The 14,983-nt window shown below is 44.5% G+C and overlaps 1 protein-coding gene across 1 annotated transcript in view; it reads left to right on the plus strand.

The window, feature by feature from the left end:
* CDH23 (cadherin related 23) overlaps nt 1–14,983 on the plus strand; it is a 1,196,655-nt gene that overhangs the window by 1,093,359 nt on the left and 88,313 nt on the right. Inside the window, exons 48-49 of the mRNA XM_040438415.1 lie at nt 82–251; nt 5,710–5,847. Coding sequence (XP_040294349.1) covers nt 82–251; nt 5,710–5,847 — 308 coding nt within the window. The remainder of the gene's footprint in view (nt 1–81; nt 252–5,709; nt 5,848–14,983) is intronic.

A 14,983-nucleotide genomic window follows, 5' to 3' on the forward strand; every position in this document is an offset into this window, starting at 1 on the left:
TCCTAACATCATACTTTATGACATAGAAAACCTAGCATATTAGGCACATAAGAATCCTATGTATTGTTTTTTATATGACAGGAAAGATTATCGCAAACCGTACTGTTGACTATGAGCAGGTGCAATGGTTAAATTTTACTGTCCGGGCCTCAGATAATGGTTCTCCTCGTAGATCTGCTGAGATTCCAGTTTACCTTGAGATTGTGGATATCAATGACAATAATCCTATCTTCAGCCAATCCTCATATCAGGTAAAGATGAATAATAACTGCATTATGTAATATTTGCGGATTGCATCAGGAACATTGGTATCACATAAGACTGGACTCCGCAGTGACACTCCCCAGTCACACTAGATGGACACATTTTTCATCTACTATATTATTATTTATTTTACAAAGACATTTAACCACATTAGGGCTCATGCATACGGCTATTGCTCAGCCGTGCCAGTATTGCGGCCCCCAAACAGTGAGTTTGCAGTATACGGGCACCAGCCATGTGCTCACCGCATCACGGATGCAGACCCATTCATTTGAATGGGTCGGCAATCCAGAAGGTCGGTGCGGAACGGAGGCATTGAACCCCACGGAAGCATTATTATGCTTTTACACAGTTAATATTTACATTAACGTAGATGGGAATTTATATAGTTTATTCTTTGAACCATTTCCTATAGATATTTCAATGGTTAGCTATATGCTGCCATGTAGTGGCCTTTTTTGGTAATGCACTTGTTTTTTCCATGTTCCCTTCCCTGAGATCTATGACACATCACCTTTGTGTGATGCTTCACCTTTCTTTTTGAGTACAGCACTTCCTGTGTCATGGATGCAGCTAACAGGCCTCATGTAACAGGGACACATGTATTCTGCATGGTAGTGTCACGGCTGTGTCATGGTCTGGTGGTAGTGGACCATGACACTTTAGAGGTGCATGCTTGTTGTCGGTGGCAACATGTAGTTTTTAGCATTTTTCCACACTTTCCCTTTAAGGTTGTTGTCCCTTCCCATTCTGGTGGGTATGGGGTTAAAGTGTGAGAAAGGTGGACCTAGGTGTGGGATCTTATAGTACTTAGGCTTGGAGCATGAGGTTAGTGGAACTTCAGCTTCTTGTGGAGCTTGAGTTATGCTGCCATCCTGGACCTTACCATCTGTCACGGTGGGGAGTGGGGGGAAACTCCACACCATACAATGTAGGTTCCGGGTATGAGCCCTCCCACTATTAGGGTTCGGTCATGCAGTTAGGAGGTCAGGGCTAGGATTTAGGGATGTGTTAGAAGGTGACCTGCTCCCTTTATTCCTGTTTCCAGGCCTAGTGGCATATCCTGCCAACCTACATTGTACGGTGTGGAGTTTCCCCCCACTCCCCACCGTAACAGTATGTCCAACAAGGTGGCCCTCAAACTGGACAGATGGGAAGGTTCTGGATGGCAGCATGACTCCAGCTCCACAAGAAGCTGAAGTCCCACTAACCTCAGGCTCCAAGCCCAAGTACTATAAGAGCCCATACCCAGCTCCACCTTGTTTACACTTTAACCCCAAACCCACCAGAATGGGAAGGGACAACAACCTTAAAGGGGAAGTGTGGAAACATGCTAAAAACTACACGTTACCACCGGCAACAAGCATGCACGGCTAAAGTGTCACGGTCCACGAACACCAGACCATGACACAGCCGTGACAGGTACGCTAAAGAAAGTATCCTCTTTTGACCGCATAATACTAATATCTATTCATTCTGCTGTATCCTGTTGTCTGATGTACAAAATAAAGCAACTTTGTGGATGAAAACAGTATTGGTGAGTTCAGCTATCTGATGAGAATTGTCCGCAGTGATTATATCTGCTTTTACAGGCTAGGCATAGAGGGATAGATCGGAGTCAGAATAACTATGGAGTGCTTCTGTGGGGTTTCTGTCCGTGCCTCCGCACCGCCAAAAAATAGAACATGTACTATTTTTTTTGCTGTGCGGACGGATCGCGGATCCATTCAAGTTGAATGGGTCTGGATCCGTCGTCCGAATCTGCATGGATGTTGCCTGTGCATGACCAACGACCGTGTGCATGAGCCCTTAAATGCATGTAACATTAACTGCGGGTACATATTTTTGGCATAAGACCCTCTAGATCCAGACCACGAATAGATTTTCTGCACAGGTCAGACAGTAACTTATAAAGGGGTTTTCCGAGATTTTGATACTGAACAGTATCTGATCGGTGGAGGTCCAACACCCAGGACCCCCACCAATCAGCTGTTTGAGAAGGCACCGGTGTTCCTGCGAGCGCCGCTGCCTTCTCGTGTGATACCAAGCACAGCCATTGTACAGTGTACGGCGCTGTGCTTTGTATCACGTTCAGCCCCATTCACTTCAATAGGACTGAGCGCGATGTCAAGCACTATACAAGGCCACTATACAATGTACGGCACTGTGCTTGGTAAGCACAGAGAAGGCTGCAGTGCTCACAGGAGTGCCAGTGCCTTCTTAAACAGCTGATCGGCAAGGGTGGTCCCAGGTGTCGGACTTCACTGATCAGATACTGATGACCTATGCTGAGGATAGGTCATCAGTATCAAAATCTTAGAAAAAACCCTTTAACTGCATTAACTTGCAAAGCTAGGTTCACTTTTATTCAGGCTTCAACACTAGAATTCCCAAGCAGTACTTATTGGAGATATGTCCACGCAGTTAATCAGTTAGGTCAAGCTTGTTGACAGTTTCCAGTAGCAAACAGCAGAACTTTGAGTACAGCTCTGGGCTACAGCGAGATGAGCAGATCCATACCAAGATGAGCAATGTAGACAGTAAGAGTTTTTGAACGTGCATTTTATTGGAAAATTTGCTGAGGTGCTGACAGGATGCAGCTCTTGTGCTGTATCTTAGGTGTGGGACAGGAAGTAAATAATAGGGTCACTAGGTCATTATGATTGCTTATATAGACCTGTTTGTGGGCCAAAACCAGATGCAGGTCTAAAACACAGAACAGGTCCACATCTTTCTGTTATACCTTATATACAGTTGAAACCAGAAGTTGACATACACTATATAAAAAGACACATATGCATGTTTTTGGAAAACTCAATATTTGGGTCAATTTCCTGTTTTTGGTCAATTAGGATTACCATAATTATTATTATTTGCCAAATGGCAGAATAATGAGAGAGAATGTTTTAAGGCATTTTTATTACTTTCTGCAATTTCCAAAGTTTACATACACTAAGGTTACTATGCCTTTAAACAATTCTGGACTGGCCATATGATGATGTCATGTGTTTGGAAGCTTCTGTTAGGTTTGTTGGCAACATTTGAGTTAATTAGAGACACACCTGTGGCTGTATTTAAATGCACACCTAAAACACACTGCTTCTTTGTGTAGTATCATGGGAAAGTCTAAAGAAACCAGTCAAGATACCAGGAAGAGAATTGTGGACTTGCACAAGTCTGGCTCAACCTTGGGTGCAATTTCAAGATACCTGAAGGTGCCTCGTTCATCTGTGTACAAACAATTATACTAAGTACAAACAAGATGGAAATGACCCGCCATCATACCGCTCAGGAAGGAGACGGGTTCTGTGTCCCAGAGATGAACGTGCTTTGGTCCGACATGTGCATATCAACCCAAGAACAAAAGCAAAAGACCTTGTGAAGATGATGGTGGAAGCTGGTAAGATTGTGTCAATATCCACAGTGAAACGAGTACTGTATCAACATGGGCTGAAAGGCCACTCTGCCAGGAAGAAGCCATTACTCAGGAACAAAGACCTACATTTTTGGAGACATGCCCTGTGGTCTGACGAAACTAAAATGGAACTTTTTGGCCATAATGACCATCGTTACGTTTGGAGGAAAAAGGGAGAAACTTGGAAGCCTATGAACACCATCCCAACTGTGGAACACGGTGGTGGCAGCATCATGTTGTGGGGTTGTTTTGCTGCAGGAGGGACTGGTGCACTTTACAAAATAGATGGCATCATGAGGAAAGAAGATTATGTGGAAATACTGAAACAACATCTCAAAACATCAGCCAGGAAGTTAAAGCTTGGGCGGAAATGGGTCTTCCAAATGGACAATGACCCAAAGCATACTGCCAAACTGGTTACAAAGTGGCTTAAGGATAACAAAAATCAATGTTTTGGAGTGGCCATCACAAAGCCCTGATCTCAATCCTATTAAGGCCTCTTTCACACTACAGTATGTCCATTTCAGTGTTTTGCGTTCCGTTTTTCACGGATCCGTTGTCCCGTTTTTGGGTTCCGTTGTGTCTCCGTTTCTGTTCCGTTTTTCCGTTCCGTTTTTCCGTATGCCATATACAGTATACAGTAATTACATAGAGAAAATTGGGCGGGGCATAACATTTTCAATAGATGGTTCAGCAAAAAACGGAACGGAAACGGAAGACATACGGATGCATTTCTGTATGTGTTCAGTTTTTTTTGCGGACCCATTGACTTGCATTGAGCCACGGACCGTGATTTGCGGACAAACATAGGACATGTTCTATCTTTTCACGGCACGGAAAAACGGAAATACGGAAACGGAATGCATACGGAACACATTCCGTTTTTTTGCGGACCCATTGAAATGAATGGTTCCGTATACGGACCGTATACGGACCGCAAAAAACGGACCGCAAAACGGAAAAAAAAAACGGTAGTGTGAAAGAGGCCTAACAATGTATGGACAAAGCTGAAAAGGCAGGTGCGAGCAAGGCGACCAACAAACATGGCTCAGTTACACCAGTTTTGTGAGGAGGAATGGGCCCAAAATCCGACCAACTATTGTGAGAAGCTTGTGGAAGGATATCTAAAACATTTGAGCCAAGTCATACAGTTTAAGGGCAATGGTACCAAATATTAATGAAATGTATATAAACTTTAGACTTTGTAGAAAGTAATAAAAATGCCTTAAAACATTCTCTCTCTCTCTCATTATTCTGGCATTTGGCAAATAATAATAATTATAAAGAAAATAACTGGGCACACCTAAGGATACTTGGTTGCTAATGTTTATTAGATAAAAGGACAATAAATGTAGTGGAGTAAATAATATTCAATATAAACTTGCGACAGTAAAATTATGTGGCAACACTTCACATAAAGTTCTATATGTTTGTAGTTGACGTGCGCATTGATCACTATTGCAATAAAATAGCGGTACAATCTGTGACTAAAAGCTGCACTCCAGATACAAAATAGAAGTAAATAAATAGATGGGATTAATGCATAGAAGACAACCTCATATAAAAGCAACAATGTATATAAGTGAAATATAATATAATAGACAAGTATAATTTAGATAAGAGTGTTGGTCTTGATAAAAATAAGAGCCGCAAATTGAAGGTAAAATACAATATGATATATTTTCCTAAAATGTGTGGACTAAAAAGTAGAAATTCACTGTCCTGGAAAAATCATGAAGTTCCAGGTAAGGCAGGTATCAGTTCAATATATCAGAAACGGACCCTGACAGGGCAAAGATGCAGTTTATAGTGAATGGTGAATCAGATTTGAATGTAGGTGCACGGACTGGCAGAGGATGCATCTAATTCATGACAAGATCACCATAAATTAAAAGCATCGTCCGACAGCGTAGGGGATATCAAACACTGCTGAAAAATGCTGGTCTTTGATAAATGACCCCCACAGTTCTTTCCATATTGATAGGTATAACTGTCTCCTCCATCATAAATTATATCCTCTGATCTTCTAGAAACCAGTATTTGAGGACATTCAACTAGGTTCAACAGTTCTACAGATTAAAGCAACAGATGCAGACTCTGGAAGGTTTGCTCTCATCCAATACAGCCTTGTTGATGGAGAGGGAAAGTTTGGGATAAATCCTACAACGGTAAGTGCTTACTTTGATGTTAGTATGCGTACTGCTCTGCAATCTACGGAACCCCAGATAAATAAATGGAGGGGCCAAGTGCATGCCTGACCGGTCATTCTGTTCATTTTGGGGAGCTCCACAGGGTACTGGGCCCCATACTTGTGATCTGTGGGGGTCTAATAGTCATCATCTTTCCTGTGGAGAGGGAGTAACTTTATATAACTGGAACACCCCTTTAATAATTAGGTGAATAATAGAACCTGGCCTAGCAGGAAGTGCATATGTTGTAAGCATTGCTTGAAAAGGGGGCTTGCCCCTGAAATGTTGCATGTAATGTGCACCACGCCTTGTCCATCTCTGTGGTGAGTCAAGCTGCTATGTATGTCCTGATGCTGCTATGAATGGACTAAAGGATTTAATGTAACATCTAATGGATTGGTATGCATATAATTTCTCATTTACCATTGTACAGTATATGGAAATATTTGATAAAGAAAATAACTTTTGCAATGCAAGCGTCCTTTTAAGCTGTTTGCTGGATGTGATTCATGTAAAGGATCTGCAGGTCCTGAGTGCAAGGGGTTAAAGCAGCTGGTAGTCAGGAGGTACTTGCAGGGCCAGCTCCAGGTTTATGTGGACACTTGGGTGATAAAGACTCAGTGAGCCCCCTTTGGGCATTTTGCACAAAGCATGGGCAATGAAACTGCATGTATTATAGATGTTGCCAAATACAATAGACAGAACAAATATCCCCTTATAATGTGAGCCAACACAAAAAATACCCCTATAATGTGCACCAGTACAAAAACTACCATGTGCGTCAGTACATATCAGATCCTCAGATAAGACCCCATATCAAACCTCACATGACACCCCGTATCAGACCTACATGTCAGAACCCCCCCATCAGACCTCAGATCAGACCTCCTTTAGACCTCCATGTGAGACCCCCATATGAGACCTCTGATAAGGACTGCATGTCAGACCCACCCCCCATATCAGACTCCCTTTATACCTCCATTTGAGACCTCAGATCAGGACTCCGCATGAGACGGGCACCCATCTCAGACCTTATATTAGACCTCCATATCAGACCCCCCAAGTATCAGACCTCAGATCAGACTTTAAAGTAAATAAATTAGCTTAGGGTACTTTCACACTAGCGTTTTTCTTTTCCAGCATTGAGTTCTGTCCTAGGGGCTAATTACCAGAAAATAACAGATCAGTTTTATCCTAATGCATTCAGAATGAGGGCAATCCATTCAGGATGCATCAGGATGTCTTCAGTTCAGTCTTTTTGCCTTTTCAGGACGGAGGTAATACCTCAGCATGCTGCGGTTTTATCTCCGTCCAAAATTCCGAAACACTTGCCGGAATGCCAGATCTGGCACCTTTTCAATTGAAATTCATTAATGCCCCAAGTGTTCCGGCAAAGCGGATCCGTTTTTGCAGTCGGCACATGCTCAGACCGCAAAAAATGTGAAAAGAAAATATGGCGGATCCGTTTTTCCAGATGACACAGGAGAGACGGATCCGGCATTTCAATGCATTTGACAGACGGATCAGGATCCTGATCTGTCTGACAAATGCCATCAGTTTGCATACGTTTCGACGGATCCGGCAGGCAGTTCTGGCGACGGAACTGCCTGCTGGAATACTCTGCCGTAAGTGTGAAAGTACCCTTACCTCTATTGCTCTTCTGCCACTCACCTGGTCCGGCATTCTCTTTTGCAGTCGCGCTCCCTTATCTTCTCTGGGCCAGTGCTGCACAGTCCCCTGACTGCCTGGAGCATCAGGACATAGTGCACGCACAACATGCTGACACTGTAGGCAGTCAGGACAGTGGAGCGCTGCCTGGAGGAGACCAGGGGGGAGGAGTGAGTACAGCGCTCACAGCACTTCACTCCCCCGCCTCCTGGAGACTACTTAGCACTTCCAAAATGGAAGTGCTCCCTAGTATTTGCTTTATAAGATGCACTGCGTCTTATAAAGCGAAAAATTACAGCACCACTGGTTTAGGGGCCAATGACGACCGCTTTGACCCATATAGCTACGCCAGTGGCAGTGGATTCCCGTAGGAGCAGTGGGCCACGGCACTTGCCTTGGTATTGACATGGGCCCTGGGTGCGTGGATAGGATTGTACACCTTTACATTCCACAGACCATAACGCTGCCACCACTAGCTGATGTTCTTCCAGCAATGGATGCAGGTTGTCTGCTCTCTGATATTTCTCGACTGACAAGCCAACGTCTATCCGTTAGCAGAAAACATGACTGATTGGAAAAGGTAACACTTTCCCAATCAGCGGAGGTCAAATTTGATACTGCCACAAAAATTGAAGCCTTTTCTGCCAAGGCAACTATGTTTAGCAGAGGTGCAGCGACCATCCATCTACAGTTAATTGAACTGTTGTTTTAGACACACATCTGGTAGCCCCCTGGCAGTGGCGTACACACAATCCATGGGGCCCCGGTGCAAAACTGATCCATGGGGCCCCCTCCTCGCCCCTCCAACCCGCTGCCGCCCCGCCGCCCCCCAACCTGCCTTCACCCCCACCTCCCCTACAATTCACCCGACATGCCTCCCAACAGTACCGCTTTGTGCGGGACAGGCCGATTTTGGATGGCAGTCCTGCTGTACTGCCATCTGTGGAGGACACTGTTATGGGATATCTGTGGATGACACTGTTCCGGGGGATCTGTGGATGACACTGTTATGGGGGATCTGTGGATGACACTGTTATGGGGGGATCTGTGGGTGACACTGTTATGGGAGATCTGTGGATGACACACTGTTATGGGGGATCTGTGGATGACACTGTTATGGGGGATCTGTGGATGACATTGTCATGGGGGATTTGTGGATGACACTGTTATGGGGGGATCTGTGGATGACACTGTTATGGGGATCTGTGGATGACACTGTTATAGGGGATCTGTGGATGACACACTGTTATGGGAGATCTGTTGATGACACTATTATGGGGATATCTGTGGATGACACATATATAGCATCTTATGCTATATATGTGTCATCCACAGATATCTCCATAACAGTGCCACCCACAGATCCCCCATAAGTGTCCTCCACAGATATCCCCATAAGTGTCCTCCACAGATATTCCCATAAGTGTCCTCCACAGATATCCCCATAAGTGTCCTCCACAGATATCCCCATAAGTGTCCTCCACAGATATCCCCATAAGTGTCCTCCACAGATATCCCCATAAGTGTCCTCCACAGATATCCCCATAAGTGTCCTCCACAGATATCCCCATAAGTGTCCTCCACAGATATCCCCATAAGTGTCCTCCACAGATATCCTCATAAGTGTCCTCCACAGATATCCCCATAAGTGTCCTCCACAGATATCCCCATAAGTGTCCTCCACAGATATCCCCATAAGTGTCCTCCACAGATATCCCCATAAGTGTCCTCCACAGATATCCCCATAAGTGTCCTCCACAGATATCCCCATAAGTGTCCTCCACAGATATCCCCATAAGTGTCCTCCACAGATATCCCCATAAGTGTCCTCCACAGATATCCCCATAAGTGTCCTCCACAGATATCCTCCACAGATATCCCCATAAGTGTCCTCCACAGATATCCCCATAAGTGTCCTCCACAGATATCCCCATAAGTGTCCTCCACAGATGTCCTCCACAGATATCCCCATAAGTGTCCTCCACAGATATCCCCATAAGTGTCCTCCACAGATATCCCCATAAGTGTCCTCCACAGATATCCCCATAAGTGTCCTCCACAGATATCCTCATAAGTGTCCTCCACAGATATCCCCATAAGTGTCCTCCACAGATATCCCCATAAGTGTCCTCCACAGATATCCCCATAAGTGTCCTCCACAGATATCCCCATAAGTGTCCTCCACAGATATCCCCATAAGTGTCCTCCACAGATATCCCCATAAGTGTCCTCCACAGATATCCCCATAAGTGTCCTCCACAGATATCCCCATAAGTGTCCTCCACAGATATCCCCATAAGTGTCCTCCACAGATATCCCCATAAGTGTCCTCCACAGATATCCCCATAAGTGTCCTCCACAGATATCCCCATAAGTGCCCTCCACAGATATCCCCATAAGTGCCCTCCACAGATATCCCCATTGCCCACCACTCTGCAAACATAAATAGTAAAGTAAATACAATAGTGCCATACACACTATAGAAATGAACTAATGCTAATGCTACATAATATATGTAAGATTCTTGGCAAATACATTTAGTAGAAAATGATTTGTGCCTGTCCGCCACCGGCAAGGCGATCTCTTCAAGACAGAAACCTACACTAAATACTACCTCCGCTGGTGCCATACTAGCCTCCATTAAATTCAGGGAATGCAGGTCCCACATGCATGCCAAGCCCACACTATATTATACCTCTAAAACTGACATGTCAGTAGAGGTGACTGGTCTTCTTTAATAGAAGTTATTCCTGTAATTAGATATTGCCAGTGATTTGCTGTTTAAAGGGAACTTGTCAGGATTGCCATGCAGCATGAAATATAGATAGGTTCTTTCAATACAAACCATTATGGTTTTCCTCAAAATTCCATGTTTTTCAGAGAAAGTGCAGTATAGAAGCAAGCGGGAAATTAGGAGAAGACTCACCAGGAGGGGTCCCTGATGGCTTCTCCCTGCCCGACACGGCTTGATTAAGAGGTCTCTTAATATACACAAATAGGGAGACACCTGTCAATCAAGCTGAGCTAGGCAGAGAGATGCCATCAAGGAGCTGCCCCATAACTCTTCTACCAACAGAACCTATTATAAGTCATTGGGGTCCGTTAAGTTCCTGTGGTTTCATTGCTGCCCTGTGATTCTAAGTCAACAGTGAACTAACAGATGCCATATCACTAATAGTAACAGACAGTAATGTACTTAGAATCGCTGCATCAATATGCACAGAGCATTAACACTGCAGCCAGCAATTATCTGTGCAGTCGCATCAGTTTGTAGCCACTGTACAGAAGGCAGGGGTGGGGATGCACTGACAATGCAGGATTGACACTGAACTTAAAGGCTATGTACACCATTAGGGGGTAATTTGTTATTAATATTATTATTGCATTGTACTTATTTTGAGCTAAAAATCATTCTTTTCTATTGGTTTTTATAAAAAAAATTCAGAGCCCCTTTCTCTGTACAGGGCTGAGCTTCTCTAGTACTAGCATCTCAATTTTCTCTCTCTCTTCCATCAGCTAGCTCAGCTTATCTGATATGCTCCTGATCTCTGATATTATAAAGACTCATTATAGCTCAATTCTTATCTTACTGATAAGAATGTAGCTTAAATAAGTGTTTATGCCCTGTTAGCAGGGGTGCAGATAGAAATCACTGGGCCCCATAGCAAGAATCTAAATTGGGCCCCCATACCCCATTCATATTACCCGTCCTGGCCAGTATATATAGCAGTGTACTGATATGTGAGGCATGAGGTATATAACATCAGTACACTGCTGTACATACTATATATCTTAACACACTGCATCTATTAAACCCAGCATCTCACACGTTGGTACAGTGCTGTATATACTATATATCAGTACACACTGCATCTATAATACCTCATACCTCACATATCATTACACTCTTCTATATACTATATGTCTGTATATACTGCATGTATTATACCTCGTACCTCACATGTCAGTACACTGCTATATATACTATATACCGGTACATGTATCTTAACACACTGCATCTATTATACCATTTACTTCACATATCAGTACACTACTGGGTATACTACATATACTGTAAGCTCGGAGATGCTATATCCGTTGGGGTCCGACACAATTGTCAATAATTGACCTCACAAAATGGACAAACGGACAGGTCATCATCACAGGTCTTTTACCTTTCTCCACTGATGGTAGGTATACTATACTGGAGCTTCTGGACAGTAATTAATGTAATTAGGGGACGGGGCCTTTAGTTCACTGCGGGCCCTTTTTACCACAGGCCCCATAGAAGCTGCATGGTCTCCCTCAATTGAAAAATAGATTTTTAGCCCAAAATGAGTAAAATGCAATCATAAAAAAAAAAATTGCCCCTAAAGGTTTACATAGTCTTTAAAGAGTAAGCGGATATATGTATTGACTTTGGAGCTTGCTGGGATTATTCTATAAAGGTTGGAAAACCCATTTAATACTGAAGATTAAGGTCTATGGAATCCAGCTGACTGATGCAAATCCAGGCAAACTAACAGTTAATGCCAATATATCTTGTGGTCTAGGCTGGAGAAGAACATAATGATAATATCTCACATGATCAAGGGTAGTGAACGGGTTAATGCTAATGACCACAGTAGATAAGGGATGAAAGGGGGCTGATGCTAGCATCCTGGGTGATATAGGGTAGTGAACGGGTTAATGCTAATGACCACAGTAGATAAGGGATGAGAGGGGGCTGATGCTAGCATCCTGGGTGGTATAGGGTAGTGAACAGGTTAATGCTAATGACCACAGTAGATAAGGGATGAGAGGGGGCTGATGCTAGCATCCTGGGTGGTATAGGGTAGTGAACGGGTTAATGCTAATGACCACAGTAGATAAGGGATGAGACGGGGCTGATGCTTGCATCCTGGGTGGTAAAGGGTAGTGAACGGGTTAATGCTAATGACCACAGTAGATAAGGGATGAGAGGGGGCTGATGCTTGCATCCTGGATGGTATAGGGTAGTGAACGGGTTAATGCTAATGACCACAGTAGATAAGAGATGAGAGGGGGCTGATGCTTGCATCCTGGGTGGTATAGGGTAGTGAACGGGTTGATGCTAATGACCACAGTAGATAAGGGATGAGAGGGGGCTGATGTTTGCATCCTGGGTGGTATAGGGTAGTGAACGGGTTAATGCTAATGACCACAGTAGATAAGGGATGAGAGGGGGCTGATGCTAGCATCCTGGGTGGTATAGGGTAGTGAACGGGTTAATGCTAATGACCACAGTAGATAAGGGATGAGAGGGGGCTGATGCTTGCATCCTGGATGGTATAGGGTAGTGAACGGGTTAATGCTAATGACCACAGTAGATAAGGGATGAGAGGGGGCTGATACTTGCATCCTGGGTGGTATAGGGTAGTGAACGGGTTAATGGTAATGACCACAGTAGATAAGGGATGAGAGGGGGCTGATGCTTGCATCCTGGGTGGTATAGGGTAGTGAACGGGTTAATGCTAATGACCACAGTAGATAAGGGATGAGAGGGGGCTGATGCTAGCATCCTGGGTGGTATAGGGTAGTGAACGGGTTAATGCTAATGACCACATTAGATAAGGGATGAGAGGGGGCTGATGCTAGCATCCTGGGTGGTATAGGGTAGTGAACGGGTTAATGCTAATGACCACAGTAGATAAGGGATGAGAGGGGGCTGATGCTTGCATCCTGGGTGGTATAGGGTAGTGAACGGGTTAATGCTAATGACCACAGTAGATAAGGGATGAGAGGGGGCTGATGCTAGCATCCTGGGTGGTATAGGGTAGTGAACGGGTTAATGCTAATGACCACAGTAGATAAGGGATGAGAGGGGGCTGATGCTAGCATCCTGGGTGGTATAGGGTAGTGAACGGGTTAATGCTAATGACCACAGTAGATAAGGGATGAGAGGGGGCTGATGCTAGCATCCTGGGTGGTATAGGGTAGTGAACGGGTTAATGCTAATGACCACAGTAGATAAAGGATGAGAGGGGGCTGATGCTAGCATCCTGGGTGGTATAGGGTAGTGAACGGGTTAATGCTAATGACCACAGTAGATAAGGGATGAGAAGGGGCTGATGCTTGCATCCTGGGTGGTATAGGGTAGTGAACGGGTTAATGCTAATGACCACAGTAGATAAGAGATGAGACGGGGCTGATGCTTGCATCCTGGGTGGTATAGGGTAGTGAACGGGTTAATGCTAATGACCACAGTAGATAAGGGATGAGAGGAGGCTGATGCTTGCATCCTGGGTGGTATAGGGTAGTGAACGGGTTAATGCTAATGACCACAGTAGATAAGGGATGAGAGGGGGCTGATGCTAGCATCCTGGGTGGTATAGGGTAGTGAACGGGTTAATGCTAATGACCACAGTAGATAAGGGATGAGAGGGGGCTGATGCTAGCATCCTGGGTGGTATAGGGTAGTGAACGGGTTAATGCTAATGACCACAGTAGATAAGGGATGAGAGGGGGCTGATGCTAGCATCCTGGGTGGTATAGGGTAGTGAACGGGTTAATGCTAATGACCACAGTAGATAAGGGATGAGAGGGGGCTGATGCTTGCATCCTGGGTGGTATAGGGTGGTGAACGGGTTAATGCTAATGACCACAGTAGATAAGGGATGAGAGGGGGCTGATACTTGCATCCTGGGTGGTATAGGGTAGTGAACGGGTTAATGCTAATGACCACAGTAGATAAGGGATGAGAGGGGGCTGATGCTTGCATCCTGGGTGGTATAGGGTAGTGAACGGGTTAATGCTAATGACCACAGTAGATAAGGGATGAGAGGGGGCTGATGCTTGCATCCTGGGTGGTATAGGGTAGTGAACGGGTTAATGCTAATGACCACAGTAGATAAGGGATGAGAGGGGGCTGATGCTAGCATCCTGGGTGGTATAGGGTAGTGAACGGGTTAATGCTAATGACCACAGTAGATAAGGGATGAGAGGGGGCTGATGCTAGCATCCTGGGTGGTATAGGGTAGTGAAGTGTTTAAGCCCCAGCAGCATCTGTACTGAATACTATAGGTCAAGCTGTCTGGCTTCTGTTGTCCTCTTGCTTTAGATTTCTCAGGCATGTTGATGTTGAAGATATTTGCTTGTTAATTAGAGGGTTAAATAGAGGCTCAACCTCTCATAGAGGCCGAGATTATGCCTTTTCTGAGTGATATTACTGAGACTCAGCGAGAACAGGATCGAGGCTAGGGGATCTTGTATTATGGAGGACCTGTCACTTCTCCTGACATGTATATGTTAGTACATACTTGTATTCACCATGAAATAATTCTGGAACATATTAAAACTCGGCTTTGTGCTGATCCTCTGTTATTCCTCCTTGAAATTCATGAATAAATTGACACCTTAGAGTTAACAAATTGGTAGGCTGTTACTCAGTCAACACTGATTGGATAGTGCCAAAGTGTGTAGTACCCCT

Source organism: Bufo bufo, chromosome 6 (genome assembly GCF_905171765.1).
Source record: "Bufo bufo chromosome 6, aBufBuf1.1, whole genome shotgun sequence".
Classification (NCBI taxonomy): Eukaryota; Metazoa; Chordata; class Amphibia; order Anura; family Bufonidae; genus Bufo; species Bufo bufo.